The 19,312-nt window shown below is 44.2% G+C and overlaps 1 protein-coding gene across 6 annotated transcripts in view; it reads left to right on the plus strand.

Moving 5' to 3' along the window:
- The window catches only part of LOC145359690 (A-kinase anchor protein 13-like), a 415,021-nt gene that overhangs the window by 162,235 nt on the left and 233,474 nt on the right, over nt 1–19,312 (plus strand). For all 6 annotated transcript variants that reach the window (XM_080214440.1, XM_080214441.1, XM_080214444.1 and 3 more), the window contains exons 6-7: nt 2,345–2,537; nt 5,413–7,156. In XM_080214440.1, the coding sequence (XP_080070566.1) occupies nt 2,345–2,537; nt 5,413–7,156 (1,937 nt within the window). The remainder of the gene's footprint in view (nt 1–2,344; nt 2,538–5,412; nt 7,157–19,312) is intronic.

Below are 19,312 nucleotides of genomic sequence, written 5' to 3' on the forward strand. Positions count from 1 at the left end.
TTGGCGAAAACCTTCATTCAGGTCTTTGGGTAAGATGGACAAATTATGTTCCATGTTGTGCTGAGCAAGGACTGGGTTGCAACTACTTCGCCTCATCATTTTAAAATAAAAACCTTTAATCCCAATGCTGAATGTGAAAGGGAGTTTAATCGCATGAATTAGGATAGGATTCAGATTGGCTGGTACATCCCAGAGGTGAAAGGACATTGTGATTTTCATGTTACCTATTTCTTATTAAGGATGCGTCTCTCTGTATCACCTTACTGGCTGATGGTAAATGATACTTCAAAATTCGTCACTGCCATATCTGCTTCTGCTTTCAAATGGGTGGAAGAACAGAGAAACTGCTGATATCTACTCTGCCACAACAACTAATACAAACATTGTACTCAGCACTCATTAATGTTGATTTTGTTTTCAGTCAATTTTAGCAAAATTTATGATCAAACATTTTGACTCCGAGATTGGAACTGCGTTGCAGTTTCAGTTCAGATCCATATCTCTGCAATCACAGTGCTTATGCCAACCATTGGTCAATAGTGGCTCTGGTTGTCATTAAGTTGTCTGCCTGAAATGACTTCTCCAAATCCGCAAATTTATGGGCAGTGTATATCCACATACTCGACATCTGTAGTGCATCAGCATCTATATATATTTATGTATGTATGCTTCACATGACATTGCACATCAATTTGAAAAAAAAACCCTGACTCCATCCAAATTCTTGCCAAAAACCAAAATGGTGTGATGCTTAAAAGTGTTGATGCCTTGCTGGCCAACTTCAACAAAAGGGATACAGTGACCTAGATGTAAATGTTTGCAGAGACTGGTAGAAACCAGGCAGTAGGTCAGGACATTCTCTTAATAGGAATGGAATATCTGCTTCGAAGGAACACTGGATAAGGCACCATTCAGTTTCCAGATGTTTTTGCTCTCCAAACTGGGTGCTCCCATAAAGTGCCTTTCATTTGTTCGTGGGTAGGTTTAAGGAGTAAACAGATTGCTTTGATTTGTCATTAAGGATGCGGTTAATGATAAGTTGGGAGAATCTTAAAGCAACTCCCAAAATAGAATTGCGAGACATGCTGAAGAGGGAGGGCAGCTTGCAGTGAGAGAGAAGTCGATTTGGTTTTACCTTTTGCGTTCAGTGTTATGATCCTTGGTATTGTTTTAGAATGGCAAGGGAGAGTTTCATAAAATTAAGAGGAGTGGGAATATTTTTCAAGGATTGCAGGAAGAATGTGTAAGCTTGCTTTCATACATACATTTTCCACAACATTTCAGTGAACCTGAAGCAGTTTCTGTTGATTGTTGAAGAAGAAATGGGGACCAGAAAAATACTCCGCAGCTTTTTTTCAATATTTATGTCCATTTGATCAGGCTGACAAGCTCTCTTCAGATGAAAGATGATGCCTTTTGACATTGGAGCACTTTCTCAGTACTGGCCTAAAGTACAAGCCTAGGTTTGATCAAGACCCAAAGTTGGACTTCTATTTAAAATTAAGTTTTGGAGTTGAAGTGCTCCTGGCAAGGCCAGCATTTATTGCTCGTCCCTGGTTGTCCTTGGGAAAGTGGTGATGAGTGCCGCTTTAAACCATTGCAGTTCACGTAGAGTACCCTCAACAACGTTGTTAGAGAGGGAGTTCCATGCTTTTGACCGAGTGACAGTGATGATCCAACTCAATGTTGTGTGAATTGGAAGAAAACTGGAATGTGAACACTCAATCTTCTGACGCAGCTGGAATACTAGCAATGGACCAAGCTGATCTGTCCATCTCCTATGCCTTGCCTGGTCTCTTGTCCCTTGCAAGAGGCACTAGCTACTCAGAGGACCAGGGTTGGCGTGGCACATCTGATAGAAAGTAACATTTCAATGTCACCTTCTCAAGGACATTTTGGGGATGGGAGATAAATACTTACCTAGCCAGCGAAGCCCACATCCCTTGAATGAATAATAAAAATATTGGTGAAGATTTTTACCTGTATTTCACTTTAAATTTATTTTCCATGATCCCCATTCATGTGTCTCAGAATGTGTGCCAGTTGTGGTTGAGTGGGTGGATGGAACCTATAGGGTGTTTGCAGAAGCAGCTTGCTGATAATTCATCCTGGATGTTCCTTCTACACCCCATCGTCAGCGGAAACAGCTGATGCGTGTTAGGCGCCTCCCACAGATGCATTGAGGGTGAAGACAGCTGCAGACAGTAGCAGCGGCGGGACCTGATCTCTTGCCTAAAACTGCTCGGTGCCCCCGCCCCACCGAAGCAGCGACCTGCGCGGAATTGCTTCAATCATGCAAAAGTCAACATTTCGACATGTTTAACTGCTGCCCCTTCTGTTTTAGGCAAAAGCCTGATGCAGCTTTACCCGGAGATGTAACACCGATCGTATCCTCTGAAGACTACTCTCTGCGCTACCAGCGGCACTTGAACGTTTACATGTACACCATCAATAACCCCCAGGGACCAGAACTCAACAGCATGGAACACAACATCGGTGAACTGCAGAGGTACATCCAGTCACACAGATGCGAAATGGTAAGAAGCATTCACTTCCCTCAAGCCTTCACTGTCATTTTGTTCATGAAAGCTTACAAATATTATCTTTTAACAGCGACACAAGATGTGTAACAGAATGCTCGAAACATGCTGCACAATTTATACAAGAACATGAAAATTGGAAATTATTCTATTACTTTCATTTGGGTACAAATCTGTTAAATCACTGAATAACTAATTTAGTAGAATAGAATCCCTACAGTGCAGAAGGAGGCAATTGGATAATCAAGCCTGCACCGACAACATTCCCACCCAATTCCTAGACCCCGTAACCCCCACACACTCACCCTGACACTAAAGGGGCAATTTAGCGTGGCCAGCCCACCTAACCCACACATCTTGGACTGATTTGAGTTTGATTAGTGTTTCTTTTAAAACCAGTCATAGGAACATTCTAATTACTGTTAGAAGAAAGACCATGGCCCTCTATGTTGTGGTTGTCTTCTTTCATCTTGGTAGGAACATGATACAATGCTGATGCAACTGTTAACCAGAGCAAGCAATCTCTGTCGTACACTGAAAAACCTCCTACAATTACATCTTCATGTTAGTTAGCAAAATACTATTTAATATCAATTATTTACCATTCTGAGTATTAGTCATGCAGCTCTTATGAATAACCATTCCATGGGGCCCAGCTCATCTACCTTGCTATGCAAGGGCATACTACATGAACCTAGACAAAGATCACTGGCTCGTCGCTTGGAGACTGGAGATGGAGAATGCAGTTTGTTTCCACCTAGTGTGTTTTCCCTATAAACGTCACAACAGCATCCAAGAACAAAAGGTTTTCTTTATTCATTTGTGGGACGTGGGCATTGCTGGCTGGCCAGCATTTATTGCCCATCCCTAGTTGCCTGAGGGCAGTTGTGAGTCAACCAGATTGATGTGACTCTGGGGTCATGTGTAGGCCAGAACAGATAAGGACAGCAGATTTCCTTCCCTAAAGGGTGTTAGTGAGCCAGATGGGTTTTTCTGACAATTGACAATGGTTTCTTAAGGGTTATGGGGAGAAAGCGGGAAAGTGGAACTGATACACTTCAGAGCAGCCATGATCTTATTGAATGGCGGGGCAGGCTCGAAGGGCTAGATGGCCTACTCCTGCTCCTATTCTTATGTTTCACAGTCATCAGTAGATCCTTAATTCCAGGTATTTTTGTTGAATTCAACTTCCACCATCTGCCATGGCGGGATTCAAACCCAGGTCTCCAGAACATTAGCTGAGTTTCTGGATTAATAGTCTAGTGATAATACCGCTGGGACGTTGCATCCCCTGCTGGATGGTTCTTCATCCCTACGCCGGCCCCCTTCCTCCCTCCTCCTTTATTCAAGGGCTGCTGAAGCAAATTGTCGTGGCCCCAAGAGGTTTTGACTTGAGAGCTGGCTCAATAGAGCCCAGTGATCAGACTTGAAACACCATAGCTTGTATTTCTTGGGCTCCATGTTGCAGAGTATGCTTGTGAACTAAACCATTGAGGTTGGAGAATCATTTTTACGAGTACAATAGTTTACCTTACTTAGCTCATTGTTTACCATTGACCCTGCTGTTTTCCTTAAAATGTTCTTGCTTTGGTCATGTTGACATGCTGATCAGGTATAATTACCAAGGGCTATGGATGGATTTGCAATCACAATAAACAGCAAAGCAGATGGTGCTATATTTAATAGGTTTCAGATTTCCAAGTGTAATCTATCTTCACAATTGGGATGTTGGTTGATGCATCTAGGCCTATGCTAATTATGTTGTGAGTTTTACTATTGTGGTAATTATTCACAAATTATCGATATTATTATAAGTTTATAGATTGGAGAATTCATTCTTAAGAACAGCCAGATGTCCTCTTCTAACCAGAACAACAATTGGGTTTTTATGATTGGTGTCAGGTTAGATAGAGTTACATTAGGGCCTAACAATAAACATACTTGTGTTAAATTGGGTGGCGCAGTGATTAGCACTGCCTCACGGTGCCAGGGACCCAGGTTCGATTCCCAGCTTAGGTCACTGCCTGTGCAGAGTCTACACACCTCCCCGTGTTTGTGTGGGTTTCCCTCGGGTGCTCTGGTTTCCTCTCTCAGTCCAAAGATGTGCATGTTAAGTGGATTAGCCATGCTAAATTTCCCCTTTTATTTTCAGGATGACTAGCTAGGGTAAATACATGAGGTTATGTGGATAGGGCTTGGGTGGGCTTGTAGTCGGTGCAGACTTGATGGGCCGAATGACCTCCTGCACTGTAGATTCTATGATTCTATAATTGGACTTTGATTATGCTACAGGAAGTGGAGAAGCATGAAATGTTAAATAAAACATAGAACAATAAGCAAAGTATAGCAATAGTTATGGGTTATATTTCAACTTTGGGTTGCGTCTAAAGAGCCATCTTGAAGAACCAGTGGTCTGAGGAAACGGGGAATGCTGGCAGGAGGACTGGCAATGGAAATAATTTGGGCTAATGAGTTAATGTTGTATTCACAATGGATCTGTTTGGAGAGCTTTCTTCCTGTTCCTTGCATTAAAGTTGCAAAGTAGATCCTAAGTCGGGGCTGACCTAATAATACCAGAGCAACGAAAATTGAAACACCCTGGAGCTTGATCTGTAGCTTTAGACTATAATTTTAGCATCAGTGTGAAGCAAAGCAAAAGAACTGCTGTGTGCAGATGCAGCCCATATAAATGTGAAAACAGCCCGAGGGTGTCCCATGGGAAACATGCTGACTTGTGAGACTGCTGGCACCAATACAATAAATAAGCCTGGTCAAAAATATGGTTAGTACACTAGTGTATCTCAGCATGGCAATGCCTTTATTGAAATAGTGCGGCCACTGATTACTTTTTCCCCTTCTTATTTTGAAATAGGGTGCAGTTCCCGCATCAGCCCATCAGTCGCAGCCTGAACTACCACAACCTGTTGGAAGTGTTGAAAATTCAAGAACTGAAGAAGATGAAGAGGGTTGCGAATCCATTACCGGTGGCACCATGGCACAGACACCAGCTGAGATACCAGCCGAACAGTCAGCTTGCCTGAAATCAACCCCGCAGGAGAATTTACCGGTTGAAGAAGAGTCGAATGATCGGTGTCCTGAGGCAAAAATTACTGAAGGTCAAGAAAGTATCACTGAAAACAATACTACTGAGCCAAAGTTAAAAGATGAAGCAGCCAGTTGCGAAGCTAGGCACCTGGAGCTTGAGGGACAACAGGAGGAGTCTAGGTTGAAGGTGGACTCTGGAAATACAGAAGGTAACGGTGCTCTTGTGCAGAACGCATCTGAAAGGGAATGTGATAAAAATAGTCTGTCCTGTGACGAATCTCATGTGGAAACTACAATATCACCTGAAGAATTGGATTGCAGTCAAGAGTGTATTCTTACAGACGATGCTGCTCATGGGGAGATGATGGATGGCATGTTGAATGCCAATAGTGGTAGTCCTCAGAGCGTAATGGCCGACTCTGTGGACAGTCTTGATGAGGCAAAGGTGGAGCCGCCTCTGATCGTGGGAAGTAAGTCAGAAGAAGCCAAAAATCATGTTGAATTGGTGACTGATGAAAATACCCTGAGCGATGACAGTGGCTCAGCAGAGGAATATGTCCAAGCATTAGATTGTCAACTGAGCAATGGAAATCTTCTAGTTCCTGAACGGACAGCTGAAGTGAAGGTAGCTGTGGAGTTGAGAAATGATGAGCCCAGAGCAGATGCTGATGTCCCACACTTGGATGCAATTACTGAAGTTAATGACGAAGCTGACTCCGAGGTAAAAAATGATATAATGTTTACAGGAGATGTGATTTGTGATTTGGATAAGGAACGTGAAGAAGTAAACCACAAAGTGATTGAAGAGGAAGCGCCCAGGCAGAACCTGGAAGCATCTGAAATGTTTCTTTCATTGGATGACATTGAGGAACATGAACAGACTCTCCGTACATCAGAAAGGTTACTTTCAAATGCCTTAGAAAGTGAGCCTGAACAAAATGATGATCAGTTGGAAATGGATTGTTTTTGTGATGATGAGTGGTCTAAACAGGTTGACGCTTTGTTAGAATCCGCTTCTGATTCCAGCTTAACTGAGGACCATGTAGTGCCAATAGTACTCCAATCGATTGTGGATATAAACAAAGGAGCTTCTCAAAGTGAGTATATTGATTTGTTGTCATTGGAGTGCAGCACAGAAGAGGAGCCATCTTGTTTGTCAGTGAGATTGGAAAGTCCACCTGTACTTGCTGAAGATGACGGATCCCAAGCAGCCAAAAAGACATTGGAGTTCTTGCCCAAATCGACTGATGCAGTTGTGTACCCACAAAACCAGGAGGTCTTGCTCAGTATAATTGAGGAACCCGCTGATTATATGATGAACAGTTCTTCAGATTCTGAGGATCACTCACAAAAGAATGGGGAGCCTTCAGTTGAAGATACAGAAGATGCCTGGTTGGTCGAAAGTAATGGATTAGGAAGGGAAGCAAATGGCAGCAGAGAAAACATTTTCCTTCGAGATGAAGAGATTAATGCTATTTGTTTGGATACAAAAGCGACGCAGGATCTTAATGATGGAAAATTTAGCACCAAGCTGGATGCAAATGGAAATGTAGAAACAATTGGTTTGAAAGGTATGACAGTATTATGATCTTATTAGATTCAAATGTCATATTGTTTGCATGGCTTGTTTAGAGAGTACTGCTCTTTAATCATTCAGGAAAAACAATCCTGATTAACTGTTTCAGGACAGTTTCTTGGGTAAGAATGCAAAACTGCATGTATTTGGAGAATGTGAACTGAGGACCCACAGCACACTCAATGAAGGGCACACACCACAAAATCCACTGGTTAAAATCAGCGCTTCCTCAGCATGTTTAGACAGTATAAAGATGGAGGACCACCAAGTGGTCCATCCCATTCAGGGAGGAGTGTGTGAACACAAACAGATATAATGAAGACAGCTGATTGGCTGGATTTATCCAGCGTGTAGAGTCAGTGAGGCATCTTGGACTAATTAGCCTCACTTCAAAGTCAATTTAGATGCTGACTTTGGCATATGTGATTTGTTTATGACAGTGTGAAATGAAACCTCTCCACAGCGTTACAGTTACAATACAGTTACAGTTGCAATGTAAATGTAGTTAGGTTGACTGAAGCCCTCGATAGTAAGTGCCATGGTGGGATTTGAACTGAGTTTCCCAGAGTATTACTGTGGTCTCTAGGTTATTAGTCCAGTGACAATATCACTGCGCCTGCGCCCTCGCCCTCGTCAGTTCACAAAGACATTTGTTTGTTTCCTGCATTGACTCCACCGCCGACCGAACTTTCCCTTCCTGCAGATGTTCCAGAGTTAAAACATGGCTGCATTTGCCACTGATCTATTCAGTGTGATTTAATTCTGAAGTCTGCCTGTCTCTGTCTGCCTGTCTCTGTCTGCCTGTCTCTGTCTGCCTGTCTCTGTCTGCCTGTCTCTGTCTGCCCCTCCAATCCTCTCCTTCTCTGACCCCCTTCCCTCCCTCTTTCCGTGTGAAAGGATGGAAGTCTGGGATGATTTGGGAGGGTGGTCCTCGGGGTGATGGAGTGAGAGGTCAGGGTTGGAGAGTGGCTGGGGCATAGTCAAGGGGGTTGAGGGGTTTTGGAAGGTTGCTTGGAGGGTTGTGAGGGTAGTTGGGGGGTGATTTGGGAGGGCAGTGGTGGGGTTGATATCAGGAAGGTGTGGGGTGATTGGTTGGAGGGGGGTGTCGAGGGTAGTTGGGTGGGGGTTTGTCAGGAGCTCAGGGTGGAGTTGGTGGGGGGGGGGGAGTGGGGGAGGTGGATGAAGCCATTTCAGGGTGGGTGGGAAGGCTAGTTCAGAGGAAGGAGGGGATAAGATCAGCCATGTAGTTACCAAAGGTTAGAACTGATTTTGATCCTTCTGACCTTTCCTGGGTAACTGTTCCTCTAAGTGACTTGGAACAATCTGAAGTGTTGGACATTAAATCAGTGATTCAGTGGGTTCCAAACTCAGGATAATTGCCCATCAGATGTCTAAACTTCTCTGGCTATTTCCATTGAGTCACTGCATGTGGACGTTAGAGGGGCACTTCACATCTCCTGGAGTAACCCCGGGGTACAATCATTCATTGACTAGAATACCTGAGCCGCTGCATCAGTCGCTAAAGTGCTATCCAGATGTACTTTTGTCTTACCGACCTTGGCTCTGCTACATTGAAGAGACATAGGCGTTTCCCAGCATCCCTTTACAGAGAGAGATGTGGAATATTGGGTTGGGTGTTGTCAGAGGCCTGGAAGTGGGTTGCTGCAAGCTGAGACCAGCAAGAAGCATAATAGATGTTCAAAGTTGATAATTCTCGGCTTCTTGAAGCAGCAGACACTTTTGCGACGCCGTTGTTTGTCAGTCTCTGTCTCAGTTGGATTGTAATGCTGGTACAGTCGGGTGGGACCCAGTGTTCTTTGGTGGGAACCTGGATGTTCAGTAAATAGGCTGGCAATAAACAAACAATAATTTTGTTGATTGTTATTACTTTATGTTTTTGATGGTATAAATAGCTTTAGGTACGATTTAAGTGCCTGTTTCTGTGAAAAATAACTTGTGTACAGGAGTGGGGGATGTGTAACTTGAACTAATATTTTATAATCTGGCACTAGAGTTGTCTTTTGACACTGAGTTGCAGCAATGACGTCATCTGGCATCTCCCCAGAATCCAGTGTTTCGAACCAAATAGCTCTACAGAGCTGCTTCTGATTTTCTTTTCTCCTTCAATTTTCTCTTTTGCTTCTCTTCTCTTCATTCCTCCTTATCCACTCCTCCTTTCCTCATTCCCTTCACTAACTCCTCCTTCCTTTTGTTCCTCCCTCATGGCCCCCTTATTGCTATTATGTTGGAATGTTTTTGGATTGCAAGTGAAGGCATTGTTACTGGGCTTTACCGAAACCAAGTTTAAAACATTAGGCAAAGCTCGTTCGCCACTAGTGTTATGGCATGGTGACAACCCGGGAGGAGAGCATTTCCCATTCTCTCCATGCCAGGAATAAAAGAATATAGAGAGAATGCAACATCCAGTGATTCAACTGGTGAAAGGAATGGATAGGTGACTGAGTCATAGGGAGATAATTCTACAAGGCTGGATCCCCAGTGTGTACGCCAAGTTAGCTCATCTCAGGCTTGGTTTTGGCAGGTCCCTGCAATTTACTTCAATCCTGATGATTAGTTCTTGACTCATTTATTTTCATGTTAGTTAATTTTTAACTGCCTCTACCTTTTTTATTTCTTTACTGTCTTCCTTTACTTTTCTTTCCCCCAACTCTTCACCCCCTTTTTCCCTCCTTTCTTACCTTTTCTTCCCCCGTCCTTGCTTCCCTTTTTCCCCCCTTTCTCAATTTTACCCCTCTCCCACCCATTTCTCCCCCTCCCCCCACATCTCCATCTGTCACAGTTACCCTTTGGTTTCAGTTTCTCTGCCGTTTGGCCATTCGCAACATCTATTCTCTTTGTGGGCTGACATTAGGACCTCTTAGCCTTTCCCCTTTGTTTTTTGGCTATGACTTACCCTACAGTATAATATCTTCCACTTTCTATGCCTTTTAGCTCTGATAAAGGGCCATCTGGACGCGAAACATCAGTTCTTTTCTCCTTGGAGATGCTGCCAGACCTGCTGAGATTTTCCAGCATTTTCTCTTTTGGTTCCTAGGATTGGGCATGTGTCAACACACATGGAGAATTGGAGATTAGTGGTGCTGCACCTAACCAAAATTATTTGACGTCTGTTCACTACCAGTCCCTGCTGGATATGCTTCTACCTACTTCCAATTATCTCTGCTTTGTTCTCCTGTAGAGTTAACTCAGGCTGGATTAGCATTTCCAATGTGCTGGATGCTACCTGGTACCTTGTCTAAGTTGCCATTAAGTTCCTGATTTTCACAGATAGTGTGTAAGGGGGCTGATTGACTGAAGGTTTTCCAGGCTGATTCTGGGGATGGCGGAGTGATGTACAAGGAAAGATTGACTAGGTTAGGATTGTTTTTGCTAGAGTTCAGAAGATTGAGGGGAGATCTTATAGAGACTTATCTAGTCCTGTTAGAATTTTATAAGATAGATGGAGGGAGGATATTCCCGATGATGGGGGAGTGCAGAATCAGTGGTCACAGTGTGAGAATTCGGGATAGACCATTTAGGATGGAGGTGAGGAGACATTTCTTCACCCAAAGAGTGGTGAGCCTGTGGAATTCATTACCACAGGAAGTAGTTGATGCCAAAACATTGAATGTATTCAAGAGGTGGCTGGATATAGTACTTGGGGTGAATGGGCTCAAAAGTTATGGGGGAAAAGCAGGATTAGGCTATTGAGTTGGATGATCAGCCATGATTGTGATGAATGGCAGAGCAGACTCAGAGCCAAATGGCTTCCTCCTGCTCCTATCTTCTATGTTTCTATGGTGCATGACAAGAAGGCTCAACCTTGTGCTACCAAGTGTGAATGGGCGCATACTGTGTATTTCAGCAGAGGTCATTAGCTAATAATAGGCCTCTCAGCAAGCTTCTCAATTGACACTGCAACCTAAATAGACTGAGCTCAATTGTTGCATGCTTATCACAGCTACATTGGCTATGCTGCCTATCCCTGGTTCAGTTCTAGTGGTATTAACAGCTCTTTGGTTGTTGAGAGGCCATTCTTTGTGTACGAGCTGTAATTGATGGGTGGTGGAGGACCATTTGACCATGACCTTGTGTTCCAACAAACTACAGCTTTATTGGCCAACATTTCTCACTCTCATGCCGCTATTTGGAGGGAAGCACTTGGGCGTGAGTGCCAGCTACAGTGATTTAGAATAGTTGACCGTAGAATAATCTTACAGGAGGTAATCATTTTGCTTTCACAGGATTTCCAGAGGAACAGGTAATCACATAACTGGAACCACAAATGATTTTATAAATGCCTTTCGTGCTCTCTGAATTAGAGAGAGCTTGACATATGTGAGTATCTTAGAATCCCTAAAGTGCAGAAGGAGGCCATTCAGCCCATCAAATCTGCACCAACCACAATCCCACCCGGTCCATAGCCCCACATATTTACCCCGCTGGTCCCCCTGACACTAAGGGGCAATTCACCATGTCAATCAACTTAACCTGCACACCTTTGTGCGTGATTTGCATTTTGTGGAAAATGGCCAAATTGGTTCCAAGCATGGACTTGACTTTTGAGTAGGCCTCATGATTGGTCTCCTGGCCTTTTGAATCTGACATAGATATGTTGACAGCTATTTTGCTGATTGGCTGGCCTCATGTTCTCTTCCGAGGGCTGAGGGATCTTTAATTGTTATCGTTTGCTGGCGCTGTTTGTTCCCAAGACAAAGTGTTTCTTTCTTGGCTCAGCAAGCTTCCTTATACAAAAGCTTTTAGCAGGGAGTCGTTCTTTCATGTTTGAGCCAGGTTGCAATGGATTCTTGGGCAAAGAACATGGAGACCTACCAAAAGCATGACCTGAAACTGTGCACAAAACCTAGCCTGTGGTGCAGACATGAAAGGGACAAGGAAATCTTAGGTTTTTCCAGCTCTTGTGGGTTTTGTTCCAATTTTCTCTCATAAAGTGCCCTGCTTGAAGACTCTGCTGATCCATTGTTCCGCATTGTTCCGAGCAGTGCTCTGCTGCCCTAAGTGGCTGCTCTTCATTTACAAAGAGGAGGAGGCCATTCGGCCCTTTGAACCTGCTCAGCCATTCATTATGATTAAGGCTGATCATCCAGCTCAATAGCCTGGTCCAGCTTTCTCCAGCCGTATCATTTGATCCCCTTCAGATGCAGTGCTGCATCTAACTGCTTCTTGGAAACATTCAGTGTTTTGGTCTGAACTACTTTCTGTGGTAAGTTTAAGACAGAGCCTGGTGTGATCTCAGTGCCATCACAGTCTGATCCTGTTCATAGAATCATAGAATCCCTACAGTGCAGAAGGAAGCCATTCAGCCCATTGAGTCTGCAGCGATCGCAACACCACCCAGGGCCTATCCCCATAACTCTATACATTTACCCTAGCTAGTGCCCTGACACTAAGGGGCAATTTAGCATGGCCAATCCACCTAACCCTGCACATCTTTGGACCGTGGGAGAAAACCAGAGCACCTGGAGAAAACTCCACACAGACACAGGGAGAGTGTGCAAACTCCATGCAAACTCCATGCAAACAGTACCCAAGCTGAGAATTGAATCGGGGTCCCTGGCACGGAGGCAGCAGAGCTAACCTGTTCTCTCCCCTAGTCCAGTAGGGAATGTTGTTAGACCTAACTGCTTTTTGCACTGCTCCAAATTTTGGTTTCTCGTTCTCCGTTAGAACTTGAGTCGGTGAGAAATTTGACTAAACTGCAGTGGTTGCTCAGTTCGGAGGAAATGTGAACAGAAACCTGTAAACCTGTGCTATAAAATGGACTCCATTAAGGAGATGCTTTGTGCCATGAGAATTCTCTGTGATGGGTGATGATGTCTCTTATTCACAGCTCATTTGGCACTGGCCAGCCAACCACCAACTATGATGGTTGGCAAAGAACCAGACAGCATTTATCTTGAGCTGGTTTGTCAGTTTCTATTTTAAGGCTCACTTTTCAGCTCTGTTCAATGTTCACTATTTCCCCATGTTGTCCACACTGCGTGAAGTGAATATCTATTGCTGAGCAGAAATGGGAGAAAAGTGGGAAAGGGAGAATGCTGTCCAAGAGTGGAAGAGTTGTGCAAGAAAGAACAGAGGGAGGGGAGAAGCAGGAGACAAATATTACTTTACAGAGAGAGAGCACCAGTATCATTAACTAAAGGGACGTTAGAGGCCCTATGGTAGGGGCCAGTCCAAAGAAATATTATTCCTCTCTAAGTTAAAAAGCCAATGTGCAAAGTGGGCAGGGCATGCCCTTTAATCCATCCCCTTGCTTGCTCCAAAATCCAGTTCAAATTGAATCCAATTCATAGTCCCCACAAGGGAGACAAACACACAAGATTCCAACTGACAAGAAAAGGTATTGCACCCCACCTTAGGCTTGATCTGACACTTCATCTAATTTTAAGCAACATTAAATTTCATCAGAATCTGATTTATTGTTTGGAAGGCTAACTGGCTTGAGGAAGGCTTGGGAGGGGAAGCATGAGGAAGCCATGGTGAGGGCACACTGTTCGCCAACATTGTACGTGTAGTCGAAGCTTTATTTAGCGGTAACCCACTTGTAACACCCTATGTTGCAGAAGTTCTCAGGTAGAATGCTCCTTGAGAACTGGTTCAATCTAGTTGCATAATTAATAATACCGGCAGCTGACCTTTAACGGCAGCTACTCTCGGAGCCTGTCTGTCTGCTACTATTGTGCCCCTGTATTTAGATGGGTGGGGAGTAGGAAGGTGACACTGCCCAGAATTGCTCTCTTCACTGTGTGCTCTGAAATTATTGCCTGTTTGTTCTTTGTATTCCTGTTTAGATCTTGCCATGCATAACAAACAGGGGTTTATGGCCCCAGTTTTGTAATTCGACCAGTCACATCTTGTGTATCATTCATATCCGTGTTTGGTTCTGGATCATGTCGATGTTTAGACAGAGGGTGGAGCTTCTTAGTTTGGGGGTGGGGGTGGTTGTGGTTGAAATCCTAGAATTTATTTAGGCTTATTTTTGGACTTTTATGGATTAAAATCAAGAATGTCAGAAAAAAATCCTATACAATTGAGGAAATTTCATAGAATCCCTACCGTGCAGAAGGAGACCATTCAGCCCATCGAGTTTGCACCGACTCCCTGACAGGGTATTGTACCCAGGCCTATCTCCTGCCCTGTGCCACTTGGAATGGAATCCAGGCCCCTGGTGCTGTGAGGCAGCAGTGATAACCATTCTGCCACTCTGTTTTTCCATTTACCTGTAGTGTGTGTGTGTGTGTGCGCGCACACAAGTACCCAGTATTCAGTGTGTTATTTGTCGGCAATGCTCATGCTATGCCTGATCAGTATATATTTTGAGTATTTATTATTGTGTTTCTATAACCAGAGTTCTATCTGAATGTATGACAAGTTTTAAGTTTTTATTTATTAATGTCACAAGTAGGCTTACATTAATATCGCAATGAAGCCATTATCAAAATCCCTTAGCCATATTCCAGTGCCTGTTTGGTACACAGAATTTAGTATGGCCAATGCACCCAACCAGCATGTCTTTTGGACTGTGGGAGCAACCGCAGCACCTGGAGGAAATCCATGCGCGCACGGGGAGAACATGCAGACTCCACACAAATAATGAACCAGTGTCCCTGGCGCTGTGAGGCAGCAGTGCTAAGGTGGTCACCAGACACTCTATATTCACTGTGTAGTGTCTATGCTTGTATACTGTATCAGTAGTCGGTGCCCATCACGTATCTAGATGAGCATGCTCTACAAGCAATGTGTCACCCCTGTGCATGATGAGTTGAGGATGTCTGAACCAACATGTGCGCTTCAAGAATGATGTGCGGAAGTGTTCTGCCTTTCTCTGTTTCATTGGTGACTTTGGAAGGCTTCAGTGAAAGTTTGAAAAATTGTTGGTGGCTAGAGCAGACTTTTGGTTCAAATCCAAGGGGGGGTGAAAAAGAACCAAAGATTAATGGAGCACCTTTAAAGAAATTTGGTAAATTGGGTGAGGGTGCTGTTGTTTTGTGGCTTTGGAGAAAGGGAGAGAGAATTGTAAATTTAATGTTGCGTTAATTCAGTACTGAACTGATGAAACAATACCTTGCATTAACTGTGGTGACAAATGAAGCAAACACTTGAGCCTGTAGCTCCTTTCATAGGGTCAACGTGGAAAGGGAAGTTTATTTGAAGCATCCTGAGTACAGAATCAATAAATATGCACTGGACATGTGCGCTTCCTTAACCTTTGTATAAGCAGAGTCTTTGGAGGTCACAAAACACAGGCTGAAAATGCTGGGAACATAGAACAACTCCACAAGCTTCTAATGGAGGACAGGCTGGTTAATGTTGAAGTCAGCACTCATTTACTCCTCAGCAACTTCCGCCTGATACGACTCAGTGAGGCCATTTATAGAAAAATACTTTGCTGGGCATCTCCAGCTAAAATTAGTATTTTGTTGAGTGGTTGAGTCGATAAAAGACTGACCATTCAAAAGAGTCCATCCAGATCCGGAGAGTTGCAAAGTCTTTGGCAGGATGACAGAGCACCTCCAGAATAGAGAGGAAGTCCCATTGATTCATTCTGATTTCCGTTTGATTCTCTTTCTGTCTCTTCTCATGGGAATGATTTTATTATCCTGTGATTATAAATTCTTTCCCCAGCTCTCGCCCATTCTCCCCTCACCTCTCTTGCCTCCCCCACTTCTCTCTCACCCCCTGCATCTCTCTCATTTTCTTGCCTGCTTTTACCATAGCTCTCTTTCTCGCCTGCCCTCCCAATCTCTGTCTCTCTCTCTCTCTCACTCACCCTTGACCCTATCTCTCTCACCTGGCCTCCCCCACCATCTCTCTCTCTCTCTCTCTCTCTCTCTCTCTCTTGCCTGCCCTCCCCTCCCCATCATCTCTCTCTCTCTCTCTCTCTCTTGCCTGCCCTCCCCACCATCTCTCTCTCTCTCTCTCTCTCTTGCCTGCCCTCCCCATCATCTCTCTCTCTCTCTCTCTTGCCTGCCCTCCCCATCATCTCTCTCTCTCTCTCTCTTGCCTGCCCTCCCCACCATCTCTCTCTCTCTCTCTCTCTCTCTCTTACCTGCCCTCCCCCCTCCTCTCTGGCATCCGCCCTCCCTCTCCTTGCTCCTTCTCACGCCTGCGCCCTCTCCCCAGCCCCTCATCCTTGTATCTCCCGCTGATGAATATCTCTCTCCCAGCATCTAATGTGGATTATCTTGACTATAAAGCCACCCAGTGGTTATTTTGAGTCCTGCAGGCTTTGAGATCTGATCCAATGTATCATCAGTTCATACTTCCAAGTGTGCGGTACTGGAGAGAGAGTTGAGAAGTTTAACACTTGTTAACACTTATCCACTGCAGCACTTGAATCAGATTTTAGTTGACGGGTTTTGGGTGAAGGACGCTCTGCTTGCCCTTGTTGCTGCTTTTGGAGACCCAACTTGCTCCATAAGCTAATCGGCTAAAAACACATTGAATCTTGTAACGATCTGCTGAACCTGATGCCCTTTTAGATAACATGTCCTTTTTGGAAATGAAATCTTTTTGTTGGGAGTCCACTTTGAACTGATTGCTTGGAAGTGTCTGTCTGACACAGTTTTGTTTGTACTCTATCTGCACAGGGGTATCCTGTCTCCTTCCCCCTCCCACCTGTGCCCTGACCTCCTGACTGCTGGCCTTCCCCAGAATCCCCCCTCCCCCACACACTTTGGTCAGCCCTGATTGCCCTCCTCCCTCCCTCTCCCACTAATCCTAATGGCATCACAGGGGGCAACAAGGGTTGAATGTGAGCCGAAAAAAAAATGTGGCAGAGCACAAAGAAAAAGGGACATGGCCAACCCCAAAGATCTCCCACTAATCCCAATGCAGAGTGGCAGCAGGTTGCCCCCTCTCCCCATGGCACTGCACTAGTAATGATGAAATCCAGCCTACTCCTCATTGGACATGGATTCAAATCCCACCATAGTAGCTGGTGGAATTGAAATTCCGTTAATAAATCTGGGATTGGAAGCTAGTCTCGTGACCAGGAAACTTTCATCGATTGTTACCACAAATGTCCTTTAGGGAAAGAAATCTGCCGTCCCTAACTGGTCTGGCCTACATGTGACTCAGCTTTTACTCTTGATTCTTTTCTGCCCTCTGAAATAGCTTTGAAAGCCATTCAGTTTGAGGCCAATTGGGGATGGGCAAATAACCCACTTCCCACGGCTGATCCCTGAAAATTCTGGAATAAATAGGCTTTTGACTTGTCTCTCCGTCGCCTTGCCCTGTTCTCTCGTTGTCAGCAAGAGGTCGGACATTTACAGACACTTGCTTTGGGAATTTGACAAGTTTTTACTCAACTGAATGACATTACTCGCAATGATTCAAACAGCAAATTTTAAAAAAAACGCAACCCTTAACACAACTTCTCTGTCTCTGGGCTATGATCTGCTTTTAATTTGTCGCAGACTAGTTGGCAACACTGGTTGGCTGGTGATAAACTGCTTCCATGGACTTGGGAAATCTGGATGTTGGAAGGCGTTTGCCCACAAAACAACTGACTACACTCCCAAAGTGAATCAGTTGTTCGTGAAGCACTTTGGGACATCCTGAAAAGGATTTGTACAGATGTACATTTGTCCTCTCTGACTGCAGTAACAGGAAGAAGTCTCACAACACCAGGTTAAAGTCCGACAGGTTTATTTGGTAGCACCAAGCGCTATCAAATAAACCTGTTGGATTTTAACCTAGTATTGTGAGACTTCTTACTGTGCCCACCCCAGTCCAATGCTGGCATCTCTATATCATGCAATACAAAGTGATTGCTAGTCTCAAGCAGTGAAGTTGTGTTGATCAGTGGACATGGTGATGCCTCACCATTTCTTGCTCAGTATATCCTAGTTATTAACTTGTTAATATTCCCCTGCAGAGATTCTATAAATCTGATAGAATCCATGTTAAGATGCATTGTATACAATGATCCTTGAAATAGTGCACCTATAAGACCATAAAACATAGGAGCAGCAGTAGACCATCCATCCCATTTGAGTCTGCTCTGCCACTCAGTGTGATCTTTTTTTAAAATTCATCTGTAGGATGTGGGGCATCACTGGCTGGCCAGCATTTAGTGTCCATCCCTTGTTGCCCTTGTTCAGAGGGCAATTGAGATTCAACCACATTGTTGTGGATCTGGAGTCACATGTAGGCCAGACCAAGTAAGGATGGAAGATTTTCTTCCCTAAAGGAACATTAGTGAACCAGATGGGTTTTTCCAACAATCGACAATGGTTTCATGGCGATCAGTAGATTCTTAATTCCAGATTTTTTTATTGAATTTGAATTCAAATTCCATCATCTGCCATGGCAGGATTCGAACCCAGGTCCCCAGAACATTAGCTGAGTTTCTGGATTAATAGTCTAGAATCATGGAATCCTACAGTGCAGAAAGAGGCCATTTGGCCCATTGAGTCTGCACCAGCCATAATCCCACCCAGGTCCTATCCACCCATTTGCCCCAGCCAGTCCCCCTGACACTAACAGGCACCTAACGCGCACATCTTTGGATGCCTAGCAATAATACCACTAGACCATTGTCTCCCTGACTCATTATGCTCGCTGATGTTTACTTAACACACAGATGCGCTTTTCCCCTCTTTTTTCATAATCATCTTTTCTCTGCTGAACCAAAAGCAGATTCAGCCTGTATCCAATGGTTGACATGGAGATAAGCTACATGTTCCGTTTTTCACTTTACAGCCTGTCCACTTCTTTAGGAGTGTGTTGTTGTTATTATTGAGCTTTCTGCAGAACAAGGAATCATTGAATCAGCTAGGGGTAAGGTGGGATGGGGGAGGAGGATGAAACAGAGAGAGACAAGATGAGCCTCAATTATTGATGAACCAGTTGTTTTGTACTGCATTGTGTTGTATAGTATATCTTAAAAATGTTTATAATTTACTTATGGGACTCAGCCAACACTTGTTGTCCATCCAGTATTGTTCTCCAAATGTTGGTGGCTCACCACCTTCTTGAACCCCTGCAGTCCATGTGCCATAGGTACATCTCCATTGCCATTAGGGAGGGAGTGCCAGGTTTTTGACAAAGTGACAGTGAAGGAACGGCAATACATTTCCAAGTCAGGATGGTGGGGAACTTGGAGGTGGTGATGTTCCAGATATCT

This window comes from Carcharhinus amblyrhynchos, chromosome 28, assembly GCF_965287045.1.
Source record: "Carcharhinus amblyrhynchos chromosome 28, sCarAmb.v2.hapA, whole genome shotgun sequence".
Classification (NCBI taxonomy): Eukaryota; Metazoa; Chordata; class Chondrichthyes; order Carcharhiniformes; family Carcharhinidae; genus Carcharhinus; species Carcharhinus amblyrhynchos.